Here is a 21036-nt window from a genome sequence, read left to right as displayed (position 1 = left end):
GAAAATACGCATTTAAAAGAGTCTTTCTGCTCCCTCAGAAAAAAAATTAAAATTAAATTTATATATATATATATATATATAGAAGAGGGAGTGAGACAGAGGAGATCAGTGAGGGAGAAAAGTTGATATCGGGAGTTAACTTTCAATTTTGCTCGCCTCTTATAGTTTGCAGCCCGGGTTGCTTACGTTTGCTTTAATCCCAGTCTTTGTTGAATGACAGTTACTATTCTCCTGTTTGGGTTGAGGGTTAGCCTGTGCCTTTTTTTTCTTTTTTTCTTTTTTTTGCGTGCAAGTCCAGCACTCACTGGCTCACTCGCACTCAAAGAGATGTTGGTCTGAATGTGGCACGCCTCAATAGAAAATTTAAAAAGAAATATTCCCCATTCAAGCGGATCCACGGCCAAGCATTTGGTTTTGTTTGGTTAAGGCCAGGCGAGACTGGAACTCTCCAATAAAAATAAATCTCAAATTAATTATGGCCTAGAGCGAGGGGCCAGACAGTTCGTGCTTATATGTGCTGCAGACTCCACTTTTTGCCCTCAGTATTTTGACTCGAGCTGTCTTTTAGCCCCAGAGAAGGAATGATCTGAATACAAGTCTGCATTCTAATAAGCAGCAACCCCAACAGACTCGCATGGACCGGGACTATTTCTTCGCTGAAATAACACTCTGAGAACAGTTGTGTTTCTCACAACACTCAGTGGCCCGCTTTACGTATTTCCCACTTCAAGAATAGCCAAAGGTGCAATATATATATATATATATATATATATATATATATATATATATATATATATATATATATATATATATATATATATATATATATATATATATAATGGAGTGATATATATTTATCACTCCTTTCACAGACTGTTTGTCTTCGCCCCATAACCATATTACTCAATTGAACTCATTAACTAACTGTAAATCAGATTTACATAAGACAAATCTCAGCAGATCCTTCTATAAGCTAAAGAAAAAGGATGGGCCTAACAATTGAAAAGCTGCAGAACATAAACTCACCATAGTGTCCGCCCACCTCTGGCTCGTTGCCCCAGCGGAGAGACAGAGGAGCTACTGGCTCGTGGTGTAAGAAGAAATGTCTGGCTGTCTAGTTCCAGCGTCAAGCCAGATGTTCTGTGGTTCGCTGTGTAAACCAACTTGCATTTGTTTATTGGCCTTCCAAAATGTTTGTTACCACAGTATTCATTATGATCTATGTAGATTCTGCCACCACCAACCCCCCAGTCTTCTTGATAAATCAGAGTGGCAGGTAGGTTATGGCCTTGAATCAGAAGGACATGTTAACTTCCAAAATCACATATTTTCAGCTCTGTTTCCAAAGATATTTCGTTTATTTATGTTACCTAAACTGATTTTGGCACCACAGCGGGATGAGTGTATTTTTATTAATGGAAAGTGACATAAATCCAAAGATGCACATCACACACTGGTGGGATGGAGTGTTTGAAGAGATCTGTTTCTTTATTGCTGATCATAAAACCTTATAGTAAGTCACTTGCTCAAGGTCCCAGCTTAAGTACTTCTTTAATTTCCCCCCTTTATCACCAGTCTCCCAACAACAAAAAATTGAAAACCTTAGACTTTGGAATGTATAAGAATAACAAAAAACAACCCAAGCCAGTCACTGAAGAGTTAAACAAGGTGTCTCCCTTAATTACACGAGTCTGAACTGGCCTCAGGCAGGAGAAGCCTTGACCCTTAGCAGGATCCAGATGTGGTGGTCCCAAGGGTGGGGGCCCACAGCTTCACCAGACCCCCAAGCCGAGAGCAGACAGGCCGGCCCTGCTGCCAGTCTTCGCTGGCAGCAGCTCCCAGCTTCTTTTTTGTGCACACTGAGGCCGATCCTCAAAGCGAAACCACCCCTCAAAATCACAAGAATATTCATAATCATTATTATCTTAATTACACTGTAACCAGGTCCATTCAGTTTAGCAAAGAAAGTCTCTCATTTTATTTTATTTTGTACTCAGACTCCTGCAATTGCGGAACCTTGGTTAAGGTGAACATTTTAAAGGCTTCTAAAGTTAGTTACCCGTTTTGTTGGATGTAAATGTGTCCCGTCTTTCAGAATTACCAAATGTAGTGTTATTAGTCTGGTCATATTCAGACCTGGTTACTCGTCTAGCATGTGCCTGAAATTGGGTCTAAATTGATGAGGAGGAATTTCGTGGGGTAAAAGAAGAGGAAATATATGTGGGGGTGGGGATCTGGGGTTTCTTTTTTAGACTTAAGCAAACATGGAGTAAAACAGAAAGTTTGAAGTTTAAAAAGCTATGATTAAATTGACAAAAACGTAAATATATCGAATAATAATAATAATCCTTTTTAGTGGGCTTATGTTGATGCATTCTGAGCTTCATCCTTTTAGCCCTGTGCTGAACAGCAGACGCACACGTGTAGCCCAGACCCTTAGATTATAGTGCGGTTGGAGCTAAATGCTTGGATTTTATTAATGGTGTCTCAGGGAAAAAAGAAATCCACAAAAGGCTTCATAGAAAAAAAAAAGAGTTTACAACAATTCCTCTCAGAGGTGTTCAGGTTGCTCTCCTTATTTGATTTAGAGCTACATCGAACCTAGTCAGATGTGTCCAACATCTGTCTAGGTTCAAAGACAATGTTTATTTAATGTATCACTTTAACTATGTATATAATAAACATTATTTTATTTTTTATTTTTTTTAAAGAGAGAATAGGCTGATTTATAGAGAATCGGAGGTAGTGGCCAGATGTAAGTCTGAAGTGTAGGCGTTAACCAAAAGCGCTCTAAAACATGCAATCGCATAACTTAGATTGTCCGGCGACAGTAAAACCTCTTTCCACAAAATCTCAGTCAAATATGAGCAGGAATAATTCATAAGCCGGAGAAATAGTAAACCATTCCACACCATCTGTGGCATTACTGGGAAAGCAAAACACACAACACAATTTTACTGCAGGCTACACAGCAATGGCTGTGCACAACGCAGGCAGCCATCCTGTAAATATTTCCGACCAGAAAAACATAACAGCGGAGCGAACACTCAATTGTTTTCCCTGCTTATCTCTCTGGGACAGTATCCTGCTTTTTTGAAGGCAGGGCTTTTGGTGACACACAGCTTCCTTCTCAACCTTCTCAACAGTGGTGACTTCACTTCCCAAATTTAGAGGAAAGAAAAAACGCAATCCGGTAAAAGTGTCTCTTTCTCTCCGCCACATACCGGGGACTGGAATTAATTCAGGAGCGTGTCATGTTTGGGGTATCGTCCGGGTCCGCTGAAAATTGCGCAAAATGGACGGAACTATTAAGGTAAGGGTGGAGAACGGGGTGTATGAGTTTGTGGGAGACTGCTTTTTTTCGAAGTTGCGCCTCCTTTTTTTTTTAAGCAATGGTTTGAAATACTCCTCTGTGTCGTCTGTGAGCTGGGATCTCCAGTCAGGCAAAGATGAGCGGCTTTTTTCTGTCGGTCTGAAAGCGGGTAACCCGATTTCCTTCTTCTTTCTTTGAAAGTATCCTTCTCGCTTTTTGTATATACATATATTTAAATATATATTATCTGACTGGTTGCGAGGGCACTGCTGTGGTGTGGATTCGAGGCTAAATCAGAGATCACCCTTTGGATTTGGGGGACCGAGCGCATAATTACGCGCGTCTGGAAAGGCACAAAGGAGCGATGAATTGTTTCATACAAACCCATGTAGACTGTACTTTCCTGTAGTCATAAGTAATACTTGTGTTCAGCGATTTGGTTTTGTCTGGACAGCGGGGGCTGAGCAATAGCCATGACTGGATGTACCGCTGGATAGATGTGTCGAGCTGCGCAACAGTGGTGTGGCACATCGCCCAGCTCGGTACGAAGATCTCGTCTAGGTTAAAAACTCTGACGGCTTAGAATTTACCACAAAAGAAGAAGAATCACATTCCTCCCTGTATTTCTGTTGGTTGTTGTTTCTGTTATCCCCTCCGCTGCCGGACAGGGAGATTTGTGAAAGTGTAAGGAAGCCTGTCATACGGTTACTTCACACAGTAACTGCACGGTTTGCGACACTTTAAACCGCAAACCTTCACAACGATACCTTAGCTTGCTCCTCGTGCAGTTACACAACTATTTTGAAATGGTGCTGCTGCTGGTTGAGCGCTGGTCTACATTAACACTGGCTACCGGCCCCCCCATCAGTCAAATTCCAGATGCATTATGGCTGAAGCCACCAGATGTTGAATGGCAAAGTCCCTATTAAGTTCACCCTGCAACGCGTTTAGTTAACAAGTGTGAGCTGGGAAGAATGAAGCATCTGTATTCACTCTTATTGTTGCAAGAAAACCTAATGCGATTTATTTTTCTTTCGGAAATTTAAAGTAGCTAGTTTGTGGCGGCTGGGTGTGGTGTGAGTTTTGGAAGAGTGTAAACGTTGGCCAGACAAAAAAAATGTCAGTCTACATATAGCCTTAAATCGCTCATCGCCCACAGCGCTGTGATTGTTTTGTAGCGCACTTGAAGTAAATTACCCCCCACGGCTGCAAGAGGACATGACTATATCAGCCTGGGTTGTCTAACAAAGTAAGAAGCTGCATTACAATTAATGCAATCATAATTGAATCCTTTTGGTGTAAACGACTGGCTGCTACTTGCATTCATGCTCGCTAAAGAAAGGAAGGACTCTCTAGCCATGAGAGCTTCCTGTTCTACACAATCTTTTCCTGACAGGTTTCCTCTTCCTCCTTAAACAAAAGACAGGAATGCCCCCCCTCCCTCTCCGTGGGTGGCTCCTGGTAGATGGCTGTGTGTGAACGCCAAACAGATACACGTGTAGTCTGGATGTGGAGTTATTCCACGCAGTATCCAGCCAGCTCCCAGACACGTAGTGACGCATTTGCGGAGATAGACTTGGCTGATGTAAACAGAACAGAGGTTGCTCCCAGCAGGTGTCACACTCACACAATGGTCATAATGGTGCGGGCTGATCCACAACTGAGCTATGATTTATTTGATGTTTTTCCCCTTTGTCTGGTTACTGCGGAGAGCTATAGTGAAAAAAAGCAGAAAGCATGCTTTGGGGAATTGACTTTAAAGGATTAATTTAAAAAAAATCTTTAAATTTCAGGAAGTTTCTGGAGATTTGTGTGTGTGTGATTATAATTTTTCAGGAGAAGTTCCTCTTTGGTGCTTAACACATTTTCAACTTATCTTAGGACGATTTTAGGCAGACAACGAGTGTGTAATCGGCTGCCTGTAGCTCTCACTGGTAGTATGTGTGTGTTCCTAATTGGCTCTGTTCTCTTATCCTTTCAGCTTCTTCTGCGAGAGTGCTGTACCCCTATCTAAAACAAAACAAAACGAATAAAAATAAAGAGTACTCCAATCCTGATGGGCACACACCACTTGCCAATCATTGCTCCAATTGTGCAGCCTGATATGTCATTGTAAATATAACGTGCAACAGTCATAGTAGTTAACAAACCCTTTATCAGGCTGCAATGAGACATTCCCTCACTCTCTTACACTTTATCATCCACAAACTAGCTGCTGTGCTCTGCTCAGATAATGTGTCTTGCTGCCAGTGTTCAGACTATGACAGATCCACTGATGAAAATCGCTGGAAAGTCTAATTCTGGCAGACGGTTAAGAGGGTCAGCTTTTCCTTTTTTTTTCTTCTTCTTCTTCTTCTTTTTTTTTTTAATCCACCCATTAACCTGAAGAGTCGTATATTACAAAATCCCTAGTTTGGTCTACAGTTGCCATAGCCCGTAGACCTGACGTTTCCTCAACGTTTAAAGGAACACCATCATTGAGGCTTGCTAATCCAAATCATCACAGCGTTAAACACAAAACTATATATTCCAGTTTGCGAAAAGCCCGTAAAGCTCCGGTTTATTTGCCACAACCATGCACCGTAAATCGTTTTTTATCTATGTTTTGCATCCAGTTCTGTAAACACAACCAACACAGAGGCAACAGATGGTGCTAAATGGCACATACAAATGTTAACATTTTTTTCCACTGCAGTGAGTATCAGACACTATCAAACATCTCTTCTGATCATTGGATAAGTTTTATGTAACATATCATTTTTCACTGCAGTAATAAGAAAAGCACCAATACAACAGACACCCCGATTGTTATTACTGAAGTTCTACAGAAGGTTGGGACATTAGGTCCCTTATTAAGCTCTCAAACTGTAGCTGATGAGAGAGTCTTCTCACCTTTTTTCTCTTTTTTTCATTGTTGTATTTAACCTCCTAGAACCTGGCGTCCACATATGTGGACATCACATTTTGGGTTGTCTAGACCAAAATCCTACATTCTGATATCCACTCAAGAGGACATTTTACTGCCTCTGTTTTATCAAAATTCAAAACGAATGTCTTCATATGTGGCTCTCAATTTTCTTAGAAACAAAAATCAGGTATACAAAAAAAATCTGGGGATTCTTTATCAGGTCCCAATCGTCCAAATAGCAAAGAGAAATTAAAAATGCATGCCATGAAAGAGTTCGGGTCTTAGGAGGTTAATGCATGTGCATACATGCATTTTATATATTAGTTAGTTATGCCATTGCACCAAGAGAAATGTGTCCTACAAAAAGAAAGTGCACTGAAATGAGGGCAAGTGAAAACTTTCCACTCACATGAAATGCCTTAGAAGTGAATAGAAGTGAAGTTATGTGAGATCTTGAGGATTTCACTTTCATAAAAGCAACATTTTTGAGAATGCAACGGCTGCATGTTGGAAATATTGATCAATGAATATCAAGTAGCATTTTTTCCCCCCGAGGCAGATATCTGGCATGTTGGAATGAAATAATTCAGTCCTTGGGGATTAGACACGTCTCAGTCTAAGCTGTGCCATCACATCCTATCAGATCCAGATGCGCATCAGATCTAGGCCCGATCCTCAGAGGCATATGGCTGTAATGATTTCACTTTAAACTTTAGTTTTATTGTTTTGTTTTTCTTTCATTGTATTTGTTTGTTTTATTCTTGTCCACAAAGATAAATGGAAAAACTAATATAAAACTCATTCCATTCCTGTTAACATGTATACACATTCTGAGCACAGATCTGACTTGGTGACGTTGTCTTTCTCTGCTCCCTGTCAGACACAAACCGGTGACATCTTCATGTTAAAATGTGACCAGCAAACTCCATAATCCAGTCTTTACTTCCAAGACATTACATGAGGAGCATGTTGAAGCCGCATAGCGTTTCAGAGTTTGTTTTCTTTAATAAACTTACATTGCTCCAGCTGAGTCAAAGTAGAGGGGGGGTCACTGGAGCCGTGACCCAAATGCTTCTGTTGAGTCTTCTGCTGTGGGGAGAAGCCCAGCACCAGACAGGGTAGCCACACCAGGGCCTGACAGGGGGAATTTCAGGGTGCAGTGAAATTACAAAGATGGCGATAAGAAAAAAATAATTACAGCCCAGGAATAAGGATTATTAGATTAGGATGCTGTTAACTGTTAGTTAGAAGACCTTTTTATTTTTTATTTTTGTCGTTTTATATGGGAGCCACTAGGTGACCGCTGCTGGCCGTGTGTTTTGATTAATATTATTGTCATTATTGATGTTACTACACCAGAAGGCCCTGTGGCATCCTATCTGCATCTCCCCTACTCCACTGTGGGCATGATTGAAGTCCTCGTAACATCAACAGGAAGCTACAGCCACTACTCCTGTAAACACAAACCGCCGAGGATGCCAGACAGCGATATGACCCATAACTGCACATAATTACTGTAAACAAAAAATACACTAGAGATTCGAAATTTGACATCACAAGTTTCTGGATAGTGTCAACTAAGAAATTTGAGTTGTATTTGTTCGTGTCAAGCATTCGCTTTGATGCATGTGAAGCCAGAAGAGAAAGATATTTAGTGTTGTGCAAAATTGGGATGCTATAAAGAATAAACCCTACTATAACACCTCTACAGCTCACAAGCATTAAAGAATTTTGAAAGAAATACCAAGGATTTGTTATTTTCACCTCCAGGAGGCGCTATCAGTGGTGAGTGAAGACCAGTCCTTATTTGAGCCTCCCTACGCTGCTGCTGCCCCTCTACCCAAAACAGATATGACTGCATCTGGCACACAGGACTACGGCCAGACCCACAAAATCAACCCCTTACCCCCACAACAGGAGTGGATCAACCAGCCAGTGAGGGTCAACGTCAAAAGAGAATATGAGCACATGAACGGATCCAGGTAATGACATGACAGCCACACCCTGTGGCATGCATTGTATAGTAGAGATGAGTTTTTATGCACTTTTATCAGACATGCAAGTGGGTGATGAATTAAAAAGCAAAATTGACACAATGAGTTTCAGTTAGGCGTGGCTTTGGCTTTCATTCTCCAAGTCTCTCAAGCTCTCCTGGTAAGATGCAGTACCATTCACTGTTAGGTGTTTTTTAACTGTGTTGAGATGTGGTGAGTGCATTTCCTCAAACCATCCAGTAACTCCTTGCTCCAGATGGCCAGGGCTATTGTCATCGTAGAAGAGACCCCTCCCTTCATAATAGAAATGTTTCGGCGTAGGATAAACATGATCTCTCAGATAAACGCTGTATTTATTTTCAGTGCCCTTTCCCTCTAATGGTACATGTGGACCCAAACCATGGCACATTATGCTGCTATGTGGATCAAACAGATCCACACTCATTGCAGATTTTCAGGTTTTGCTTCTAATTTGTCACCCATTTGTATGACACTTCTGCTGCTGTTGTCATTTGTCATTCAGCGGGTCGTTTCTTTACCACAGCTAACCTTCACGTTTCACATCTAATCTTTGATATGCTTGGCTCACAATATCTCGTGCCAAAGTCAATGGCTGGAAAGGAAATTCAACAACACCCAGTTTATCTGCTGATAATATTTTTACAACTTACTTGGTGTGCATGTGTGTGTGTGTGCATGCATGTTTGTGCAGCAGGGAGTCTCCAGTGGACTGCAGTGTGGGTAAATGTAATAAGCTGGTGGGGGGTAATGATACATCTCAGATGAACTATGGAAACTACATGGATGAGAAGAACGCCCCTCCCCCCAACATGACCACCAATGAACGGAGAGTCATTGTACCTGCAGGTAAGAACAGATGTGTATAGTTAGGAAAAATTAATCAGGACATAAGAACAAAATTGATTACTATTGTTAGATGGCAGTCACTTGCCTGTTCTGGTATGATGTCACTAATGCTGAGGCACAATCTAATGAACCTAAGTAGATTTTTTTTTTTTACTATACCCTTTGTTTGAACACTTAGTTTAAGAAATTTGTCTTTCACTCAAAGTCCAAACAAAAGGCATTTCAGTACATTTCAGAATGGCAAACAGTGTGCCAAAAAACGAGAAATCCAGATTATTTAATTAAAACTGAATGCAGACTTGGTAAATTATTCATTTTTTAGTGTTTAGCTGATGCCAAAGGCCACTCATCTATTAACCTAATAGGAGCTCACTTGGATGCCACTCCTTAACCACAAAGTGGCAAGTTTGGGGTTTGGTTTCCAAATTGGCTGTGCTGTGTATCAGGCATGGGTCAAGTAACATTTGCAAATACTGAGTTTTCTTTGGTATCACAAAGTTCAGTAAATTTAATGATGAGATTCAAAAACGAATACTATTCTATGATAGGTGACTGAACTAGGAATCTGCTCTGTTTTCATTTTACTTAATAAAGTAAAAGCAATATTTAGTATTCTGTCTAAACCACACAAACTGAAGTCTGTTCACCTCAGCATTATTATATGAAGCTAAATCACAGCAACAGTTGCCTGAAGGCACTTTATATTGTGAGGTAAAGAGCCTGCAATAATACAAAGAAAATAGAAACTGCCTTCAGTTTGTTTATTACTCCTCCTCCCTTTAACTTAGAGATATGTCTTTCCTGAAGTCTGCCCGTAACAGTCAGTAAAACCAGTCTCCTTCCCTTCTGTCGTCCTGCAGACCCATCACTGTGGTCCCAGGACCATGTGCGCCAGTGGCTAGAGTGGGCCATCAAGGAGTATGGCTTGTTAGAGATTGATACGGCAATGTTTCAAAACACGGACGGCAAAGAGCTCTGCAAGATGAGCAAAGATGACTTTCTACGGCTCACCACCATGTACAATGCAGAAGTGCTTCTCTCTCATCTCAATTATCTCAGGGAAAGTAAGTAAACTTTGGTAATTACTTGACGGGTCTCTGGAACAAATATAGGAGTGCAACAAAAAGTGTTTAACAGTTGAAAACAGAAGATAAAAAATAAATCGGAAAGTATTAAACACAGTGAAAAGTCAGCAATGCCATGCTGCACTTCGTTTTCATTACTTTCCTTGTTTGTGCCTAAACCTGCATCACCATCCACGTTTGCCAAAGGGTGAAAGTCATTTAGTTTTTTTTCTTCTTCTTTTTGATTCAAAGTGTGAATGAAAATGACCTCGTTTGCTCAGCATGAAAGAAAAAAAGGAATGTCACCTTTTTTCATTCGCACTATGCTTGCATTACTAAATAAACAATGAAATTACTAATTTCTCTACGATAGCTAACACGTCTAAAGCACAGCATAGAAACCCAAAGGGTTTCTTTTCCCCTCTCCAGATAACCATCATCAACCTCCCCCACTACACTTTTATACCGCATGGCCCACAGAAAGATGAAGCCCAGGTGCATTGCCTCAGGAATCACGCTAGGCTTGTATGTCCAGAGCAAAGAAAAGAAAGTTGATCTGCAATTTGCAATGGTGGCAGCTAAATTTGAGCCCCTTACCTTTGAAGAATATCTCGCCGTAATCCCCGCTTCATATGTTTCTGTGAGGAAGCGAAGCCAATTTTCTGATGCGGTATGCAAATGACATTTTAATATAAAGTGTAACATCTGGTGAGGCTCTGGTTTGAATACATGCAGCGTGGTGTCGAGTTCGAATGCTAAATATCAGCCGTGTGCTATAAAAATTAGCAAACGAGTGGCGCGATTGATGCACGTGTAGGGAACGGTCTGTCCCCATCTTTAAAAAGTTTGGATACTGTAGAATAGTTAGAGCTGCTTGCGCCGTGGCTGCAGAATATCACGGCAGCACACTGGGTGGAGTGACTGATGGCTTGACTAAATTTAACATTACTCTCAAAAAATTGCGATGGGCCTCAATGTGATGTAATGGGAACTGTATTTTGTGGGTGTCAACAGTTTTCTCTATGCACTGCGTCTGGGCAGAGAGAGATGCTTGTCATGAGTATAACAGCCTCATTGTGCAGCGGTGCAGCGGGTGGATCTGTCTGACCGCCACTGGGCACACTTCGCAGAGCAGTTTTCATTATGGCCAATGGCTGTGGGACTTAGCCACGGCTTAGGCGTGCTGCATCACGATTTTGCCCCATTTTTCTTTCTTTCTTTCTTTCTTTTGTGTGCTTTGGAGACAGAAAAGATGTCTTGGGAATCCTCTCCACTTGCCAGCTGAAATTGCTTTGTATTAATTCCTAACAATCAGCGAAATGGACGCTCCCTTTCCTGAGCTGAGTAACCCGTTTTAGGGCACCTCGCGGACGATGCAAGCGGGGTGAAGTGCTGATACTGTACCTGCATTACACATACAAAATTTTCTGTCTATTACAAATGTGATACAAATATCCAAAGCAGATCAGGCACTGAACACACTTTAGCCTACCAGCTTTCTGTTGCAAAGCGCCTACCATGTCCTATTGCACAGTTTTTCATCTTATGTGGGACTTGCACAGATTTTACAGCTAGTGCTGCCTAAATCAAAAAGAGTATTTCCAGTTGTGAGACCATCTCCTGCCACGTGCCACGTATGAAAACATCAGATGGCATCCTGATTCTCTTGATACTGTCCGGAGCTCAAGTGTGAAAACAGTTTGTGAGCAAAGGAAAGGGGTCAAGGCTTTATGACGACCCTCACGGGGTGATAATTTAGAAATGAAAGGCTTTCTCTCGTCTCCCCCCACAGCACAAACAAACACAATCAGAGACTAGGAGTAACCCTGTCCAGAAAATAGACCTCTGTTTTCACTCACAAGAGCTGGAGCTGGGACTAGTTTCCAGGAGGCAGAGAAACAAAGAGAAAAGGGGAAAGGCTCAAGCAAGCCCTGGAAGTATTAGTGATTACAGGTCATGTGATCTGATTCACTGAATCTTTTCATTATCACCCCCCATCCTACACCCAAAAAAAAATAAAAAATAAAAAATAGATGGTCCAGAGGGATACTGCAATCATTTCGTACACATCTGTGTGCACCATATGTGTGATTGGTTCTGTTTATTGAACCTCTGATTAACATTCCTCAGAGTCATTAGACCCTGTATGTACACTTGGTGAAGGGCGGGAGACGCACTTCCACACCCTACAGCCATACCATAACAAAACATTCCTGCCACGTCACACACACAGAAATACCGCTCAGACATCCATACTGGCACAACTGCTGGCACAACCTGAACATCTGTCTGGCTTCCCAGCTGCTTACAGTAACAAGGGTAGTTGCCCGTGCATTATTTTGGCCTCGTTGTTGGTCACTTATCCAGATTTTCATAAGTGATGGCCGCCCACACCCCAATGTGCTTTCAATTTGGGGCGCAATTTGAGAATTTGTTCAAATTAGTCTGTCAGGGAGGGGACTGCTGACTGTTTGCTTTATCGCACCCATGTAGGTCGGTTTGATACCACATGTGCTGGAAACGGAGCAGAGCAGCAAACCTCAGACAAGGAGAGACTGTATCTTCTGACACATAGAGATGCGAGGCGGAGAGAGAAGGGAGGAAGAGGGGGGAGAATTCAAAAACGAGCAGAGGGACTGGGGAGACAGAACAATCCAAAGAAGCATGTGAAGGAACATAATAGTAGGAGTTAAGAAATATGTCACTGACAGATTGGGTTGTTGCTTCAGGACAAAAACAGGAGTGTGTGTAAGCAAGAAAGGCAGTTATAGAAAGGGAGTGCGAAATTTAAAAAAAGAAGAAAGAAAAAAATTTGGTGGCTGAACTATTCCTTTTTGTTTTTTTGCGAAGAGTGTGGAAATGGTCCGAGATGGTCATGATTGAGTGCCATTGGAGAATAGCAACAGTTCTGTTTCCCAGCTGTCGCCGTTGCTTGTGTGTCTGGATGGATTTACAGCGAGGGAGTCCAGAAGGAGAGAGAGAGAGAGCGAAAGAGAGGAGAGAGAGAGAGTGATAAGTCTGGGCTTCTGCACTGCTGCTGCTCGCTCGAGAGTGGGGGACATTCTCGAGCCCTCAATAGTTTATACAGACCATAAACATCTGGGCTCGCAGGCTGAGTAGGGAAAAAGGAGCTCTGGAGAACTCTCTCTCTCTCACACACACACTCTCTCTCTCTCTCTCTCTCTCTCTCTGTCTTTCACTCCTCTTTCTCCCCTCAAAACATTTTTATTGAGCTCCCCTTGCATTAGTTCTTTCTATTGGCAGATTATCACTGGTGCAGAGGGGCTCAGCAGGCTGGCTCTGCGCCTTTTGCCGTTTGCTGTCTGCTGTTAGCCACCATTACAGTGCAGTCTGCGGCTGCTCACTCAACTGCTGGGGTTCGGCCACTTATGAGCTTCGCAGGAATTTATGTCTATATCACATTAGCATAAGTGGAAGTGGATAATAAGCAGTTGCTATTCGTGTAAACACTGAGATGAGCCTAGCTGTAATTGAAGCGAGATGTAGATAATAATTGTAAGTTTCCAGTTAAGAATACTGATGTCAGCCAGTTCTGCATATCTCGTTTTATAGTCCTGTTTTTAACATTAATGCTAATTGTTTTAAGTGATTTATATTTTTCCCATCATATCTTGGACTGGTAACTGCATGATTGCAGTTAGGAACAGCATATAAACTGTGGTCAGGATATTGTTAAAGCTAAGAATAGTGATTAAACATTTCTGAACATTTCACCTCTCACTTGTCCAATCAGATAGGAGAGCACTGGGTCCAGATCTCTCTAACATTTCTAAATGGATAATTTGATGTTTGCGCCCATTTCACGCAACAAACTATCAGATATGTGAAGGTGTGTGGAGGGAGACAGGGTTGGATTGATATGTTATAGCTATTTTTGGCCCTTTTTTATGACTATAAATACCTTCAAGCGGAGTCTGTCTAAAAGTGTTGACCATTAACCAATAAACACTTTCACGTTAATACATAATGGAACATTTATAACCATTCTCTGGATCATTGGCAGGATGGGATGTAATCTTGGTGTCAACTTCACATAGTTTGACCTTTTTTCCACCAACAAGTCTAATCTAGTACTAGTCCCAATTATTTTCACTCAAAAAGGACTGATGCTGCTCGGCCCAAAGCTGAACACCTTGATTTCAGTGGCTACAACCCAAAGATTGCATCCACCATGATCTTCTAATGGAAAACATTTAACATTTTGCTATTTGGCTCTGAAAGGGCATCACTGCAGAACTGGCTCCACATGAGCACTGGTCCCAGAACTGGAACTATGTTGATGGAAAAGAGGCACTTGTTAGTCTATCAATTCATAACAGCCTCCACATAAAAAAAAACCTTTGTCTGTACAACAATACTTGTGCATTTGATACTACCTGTTTTACCAGGGGTTTAATAAAGAACCTGTATAACTCTTCAGTTGGCAGACTGGTTTGGTAGCTTGAGGCGGTCTCGAAGTGTGGGCAGGAACTTCAATCTGTGCCCAACACAAATGTAATTTAATGAGAAGAGTGTTTTCTTTTTCTTTCAGTTACTTGCGAACAGTGCCATCATGAAAGGAGGGTCATAAGTTAAAAAAACAATTCCAATACTTTGTAGCGGAAGACGCAGAAATGCCTCATATGAAATATGAAGCCAAGCAGCAGCGTTATCCAGTACAACTAAATGGGTTTGCCTAAACTTATGTGCCCCCCTTTATGTGGCAAGGTGCCTAAAACAGGGTGACTGGGGACCCTGAGTTTGTTGACAAAGCTTAGACCACATGTTGAGGCAATGGTATCGTATAGCTATACAGAATAAACAGTACAGGGGGCTTGCCAGAGGTCCTACACGGCGCTGTACAAGGCTTTAGAAATATCGATCAATGTTACGTGCACGTCAGGCGGCGCTTTCGTGAAACCAAACAGTCATACGAAGGAGAGAAAAGAAAACTGTTTGCGGGTGTTATGTAATCTTACAGAGTCTGAAGCAGATGTGATTGGAAAGGGAGAGCAAGAGAATGAGGGTCTCAAAGCTTGAACACTGGCCAGTCCTCCCACTGCGCTGTCAGATTACCGGGATGTGTTTGTTTTCGAAGAGAGGAAGAGGCCATCCAAATAAATAGGCAGCCCAGCCAAGGCTCCCTTCACCAAAACTGTCAGCTGTGGTGTTTCTCTAGCTCGCTCTCACTCGCTCACTCAACCCTCCACTCGCTCTCACTCTCTCCCATACAGCAGTCCCAAATTTCTCTGTGGGATGGTTTGAGGTTTTCTTAGCAATGCTGCCTGTTTGCCTGTCTGGGTCAGACCACATATGTGGCACACAGTAGGAAAGGGGTTAACAACCCCTTCCTCCTTCCTCCATCCCCTCTCTGTTCCTCGTTCTCTTACACCCTCTCCCTCATTCCAGAAGTCGGTGCTTCGGAGGCTCGTTTGCCCCTGTGAGCTTACGCTCTGCGTGTGGAATTATTTTTGTATGGGGGAGCTGCGTTTGATTGCCATGCAGGGACCCTTCCTCATACAATGGCTCCCCTGTTCTGAGTCCCCCATCCTTCTAAACTAGACCCAGAGCCTTGGGGGTGCCGTGGAGTATAGGTGGAACTGGGAGGGGTGGGGACATTTGGAGGGTTAGAATACATTTGTGGAGCACCCCACATTACCCCACAGCCACCACTCTCCCCCCTTAAAAAAACAGACCCCTAGTCTGCCACTATGAGGCCCCAACCCACCACCAGCAGCACAGCACGTTAGTCGAGGACCTTGCATCGAAACTTTCACAGACTTTCTGGATTTTTCTTTTTCCATTTGTACTTTAGCTCATTTCTCAGATTTCTCTGCACCACCCCACCAGAAAAGGTACGGTCCCTACTCAGCAACTTGCTGTTGCTGGCTCAGTGCTATATCTTGTCTACACTCTCCATGTAGTAACTGCTCTCGTGTTTTCTCTGTGCATTTTTGGGTCTGTTTTTCCACTCACTGATTTATGCCTGGGGGCAGCTAAAATTAAGAGAGCATTTTGGTGCCGCCCAGGGTGCCTGTGTAAGTGGAGGAATGCAGTGCAGAGTTCTGCTCCATAAGGTGAAATGAACAGGCAGCCATACAAGGACTCTTAACTCACTGTCTTGCTTTATTCAGGGGCAGTGGTTCCAGTTAAAATGTTGACATACTACAGGGCTTCCTCACCACTATTCAAAGGACAGACTGTGTGCTGGGTTTGCTTTATTCGAGAATAGAGTTCTTTGTCATTAATTAGCTTTCCTCTTAAAAAAAATAATAATTTAAGAGCAAAAGGTACAGAAGTGATCCAATGAAAATGGCTTCAGTGGCATGCCATAGGTATCGAGCTGGACCTTCTACTGCCACCTGCTGGGAGTATTAGAAATTTGAGCTTTTTGTCACTCATACAAAAAACCTCTCATAGCAAATGCAGCAAATTTCAGTTCAAATGAAATATATTCTGCATGTATTCCTCAAGATACTTTATTCTAAAGTAAACACTTTATAAAGCAATGAAGACTCTTTAATTGTTTAAAAAATCCAACAAAATTAATCTCACCATGCTCTCTTCTGTCTCATTGCAGGTAGCTCATCATTATCCTACAATACAACATCTCACACAGATCCATCACCACGGCTGGCTGCCAAAGAGGGTAGGGAAGTTTAGAAATTTTCTCTGCATTTCTCTCCACATATTTAGAGTTGTTTTAAATGCTGTATACAGACTGAACAAGGTGGGAATGGTGCAACCAAAGCTAAAGGTGATCATGTATGGCAAAAATATAAAATACCCAAACCTTCAGGCTTCGCATGAAGAAAACCACACACATGTGAGAACAAACGCTACTTAACAAAAAGGAAGCACAATGCAGCCACCGATTGTTTCTGATGAAGCTCTGGGCAAGTACACCTTTTGTTTTGAGTCAGGCTGCTATTGCTATTCGGGACTACTACCTGAACCCAAAGAATAAAGGCATGTTAACAATAAAACAAAAGCAGAGTGCTGATGAGTTCTTTCCATAGCAGTGGGAGCATGAACAGACTGTAAATGTAGTAATTATGGAAAGAATCTATGTGACTGAAGCTGTTTACTGGAAGGACGGGCAGCACAGACAGGTGCCCGAGCAACAATGTGCTTGGTAAACATGACAGAAAGGGGCTGATTGGCTGCTTTAGACTAGACTAGAGGGGAAATAGGGGTTACATGTGTGAGTCTCTGATGAGTGAAATAGTGGCAGAAATCATGATAAGAGGTTAAGGGGACACTACACATAAAATATGCTATTGTAAGACAGTGTCCAGCAGCACTGAGACCCTTTGACTAATATATGTAGATATATATAAATATATATATAGCTTTTAATGAAAATCAAATGATAGTAGCCATTTTCAGCTATTTTATGTAAAACGTAGGCTTTAACATAAACTGTTAGCTGGTTTTATTAAGAGATTTAATGGTTAAGGAACCAATGTCTGATTAAAAACAATAGTGAAAATGGCTTTTTAAAGAAAAATGTTACCATACAAGCAGCTTGGTGTTCTCCACATCTTAATCTGGCCAAAATTTAAAGGACACAATGAACTAATTGAATTAGCGATACATTTTTAATAAAGCAGAAGAGGAGCGGTCAGAGGGACCAGCTCTAGTGTGCTAAGCCGAGAACAATGCCCCAAGCAGCTCAGGATGACGGTCCTTTTCCTCCCGATACCTTTTTCACCCTACAAACACTGGTGTGCTGACACGGTTCAGACAGGCGATAGCTTCGTATCTGTTTAGAAAAAAAAGAAAAAACTACACATCCTTCACATAGGCTATATGGTGTCACCACCAGAGTCGAGAGCAAAGACTGCAATAACAATGATAGCCTTGCTAACAGGATGAGAGGCCCTATCAAGGCAGCAGCAGAGGAAATGCTAGGTCTGATAAGTGTCAGAGAATGCTCTCTGCCTCTCGCTCTATCTGCCCCATTGGTGGGAATTCCAGGCCACGTAGTGGTTCTCGCCCAGCTTCATACTAATAGGCCATTGGGCAGGCCAGATAAGATTCTGCTCGGTCACCCCCCGACCTTGGTCTTCCTGATTCTCAGCTCCAGGTATTTGGACTGGCAGGAATAGAGGGTCACTCCCATCAGCAGCATTTCCCTTTCTCAAGAGGTGATTTCTATTAAGTGCTCCTGTAACACTGCCTTCCTCTAACTGTGGCCTAAAACTCTGGCCTTAAATAGAACACTTGTAGCATTTAAAACATGCTAACTTTTCCAAATAAAGGAAATACGACAGTATTTTTGCTCGCACAAGTGTTACTTTCGTGCAGAGTTTCTGCTTCGGCAATAAAAGATGCGTTGCTTCAGGAGAAGCCTTTATCAGCGTTTGCTCAGATCAGCACTGCCAGATGTTCCACTTCATATTGCCTTTTGAGAGCAGTCAAATACCATACAGGCTCTTTGGGGTAGAGTAAGCACGAGCATACAGCAGGAGACAACCCTTAATCTGCCCCAGACTCTGCGGTGTAAAATGCAATGTTATGAATAAAAGAGAGCATATAAAACACGGAATGCAGCAGCTATGAAAGGACTCGTGCGCGCCGATGTGTGTGTGTGGCTTTCTCAAAGTCTGCGTCTGCTATGTGCCTGCTGATCGGCTTGTAAGTATGGGTTTCCTGCATACCTTACTAGTGTGATATATATATATATATACAAATATTATACTATGCCTATGCCTTTGCATATCTTTTGGACGTGGACTGCATTATTCATGAGTGTAAGAGTTATAGGGCGTTGCTGGGAATTAGACATCATGTCGTTGTTACAAGTAAACACCTACACTTCTACTTGTAAACTACTTTTTTTCCCCCAGATTGATTTTTTTGTTTTTGTTTTTTTTTTCTCTTTTGTGGTTTCTGATCTATTAGCACAGCAATAAAATGTCAAAATGTTCTAAAAGCATTCATATCCTCCCCTGCCATGTTGAGGAAAGATGATTCACCTTTTGAAAAGCATTTCCTCTGGTGCCAAGTCAAAGGCAAAAACAGCTTGAAATGCTTCATTACGTACACAAACCATCTCAGATTTGTGTTTTTTCAAATGCTCACCTTGCTCTGTGCTAAATATAATGTAAGATAAACTGCGGACTTGGAAGTGAAAACGTTTAATGTTAAGAGTGTTGCGAAGATGTTCCCCCCTTTTTTTTTCTTTGATGGTTTTCTGTTCCAGTGCACCCACTGTCTCCTCGCTGTGTCTAACTCCTGTACTTTGCCATCATTCTCCTCCTCTTATGGCTCCTTGCTCACACAGATGGCTTTTAAAGCACCTGTATTATGGGTATTAAAAAAGTTTACCCTGTCTGGGTTTCTCTCCTTGGCTCGGACCCTGGGTTAAAAACAGTCCACAGCTCCACTCTCTCTTTTTCTCCACTCATTCTCTATCCCGCTCCCGTTGCTCAGTTGCTCTTTCTCTCCTAGCCTACTTGCTGTCTTTCTTCTTCCCTCTGTGTCTCTCTCTCTTTCTCTCTCTCTCTGTCTAGCACTTGGGCCTTGTTTTGACTAACTGGTCCTGCAGTTGAAGTCTCCCAGGAGCGTGCACCACACCCGAGACCAGAGTGGAAACTGGCTCAAGTCGCAGTCAGAGCGAGGCCTGGAAAAATGAAGGCGGGAGAAGGGGGTGGGTGGTGAGGGGTGAGGCGGTTCTGTGTGTGCACAGTCGAGTCTACGTTTGTGTGGTTGCCCCCCCAAACCGCCGTGCATTGTGATTCTTCCTCCTGCATGTTCACTTTCACTCAATCAATGAAGCTAAACCTTAATGCACAGTAGTGGTGAAAATTGTATTTGCTGAGATTTTTCTTTGGCCAGAGAAAATTGTTTTGGTGGCAGATGCTACCAACCAGCCAAGGTGTCTTAAGGCAGAAAACACACCCAAATAACACAGCTTCCCCTCTTCTTCTTCCACAGCTAACAGTAGCTGAGTTTGCAGCCATTGTTTTCTTTCCAGATTCCAAAGTTGTGTTTTGTCTGACTCTTTTTTTCATCATTTTTCTGTCCTGATTTTCTTCTTCACTTCTTTCTCTTCTGTACCTTTTTTGTGCTTTTATACCCTGACCGTAATTTGTCTACTTCTCAGTACGTCTTTCTGCGATTTCCTCACTTCCACTCTCATCTCTCTCGTTCATCTGTGCCTCTCCCCCACCATCTCCTAAACCCCTTCTGCACGTAGATGGAGGTAACCCCGTCGTGTTTTTTCGGGGTGGTGGTGGTGGTGGAGGGACTGGCGGTGAGTAGAGGGGAAAAAAGGGCCAGTAAAACAAAGAGAGGTTGTCTGCAGGCGAAGCAGGCAGGAAACGCAAGTCTCTCAGGACTCTCCCCCAGTCACTGCTCCTTGGCTATCCTGCCAGCCCACACCAGATTGAACCTGACAGCCCCGTTGAGCCACAGCAGCCCGCTTGTTATTTATCCCTCCTCTCCTTCTTTTTGTCTTTCTCTCCTCATATACTGTCTTTTCTTTTATTCATTTGATCGTGTTCCAAATTCTTTTCTCGTTGCAAGCTCATATATGTTTCGCTTCATGCATCTGCCGTTGTTAACTCTGCAGGGGACACAGAGACAGGGACAACCTCTCTTGTTTGCAGATTGTAACGAGTCCTTTGCTGAAGCGTTTAAGGTTAAAAGTTGATATGATAGAACTTAGCGAAGAGAACAAGAGGTTCAACATGAATATAAAATGTGTTTAAAAAGAAAAATAACTAGAACCAGCCAAACTTGGGAAACGTTGTTTTTTTCGTTCTAGTGAGATTAAGTTGTGCTCAGATGAAATAATCATTTGATGTGGAATGTGTCATCATTATTTATTATAAGGAAAACACCGATGCTAATATATTCTTGTCCACTGGAGGGCAGTGCCGC

At 42.3% G+C, this 21036-nt stretch overlaps 1 protein-coding gene across 7 annotated transcripts in view; it reads left to right on the top strand.

The window, feature by feature from the left end:
- Positions 1-21036, top strand: part of fli1 (Fli-1 proto-oncogene, ETS transcription factor) — a 30406-nt gene that overhangs the window by 3073 nt on the left and 6297 nt on the right. For 2 of the 7 annotated variants that reach the window (XM_080890052.1, XM_080890053.1), the window contains exons 3-6: positions 7992-8203; positions 8928-9082; positions 9943-10146; positions 16727-16795. In XM_080890052.1, the coding sequence (XP_080746178.1) occupies positions 7992-8203; positions 8928-9082; positions 9943-10146; positions 16727-16795 (640 nt within the window). Of the gene's footprint in view, positions 1-3130; positions 3314-3368; positions 3483-7991; positions 8204-8927; positions 9083-9942; positions 10147-16726; positions 16796-21036 lie in introns of those variants that run through there. The other 5 variants (XM_080890056.1, XM_080890055.1, XM_080890058.1 and 2 more) reach the window with 5 other exon arrangements.

Source organism: Rhamphochromis sp. 'chilingali', assembly GCF_963969265.1.
Source record: "Rhamphochromis sp. 'chilingali' genome assembly, chromosome: 8".
Lineage (NCBI taxonomy): Eukaryota > Metazoa > Chordata > Actinopteri > Cichliformes > Cichlidae > Rhamphochromis > Rhamphochromis sp. 'chilingali'.
The sequence above is the reverse complement of the archived record's forward strand: the minus strand, read 5'-3'. Positions and strand labels throughout refer to the sequence as shown.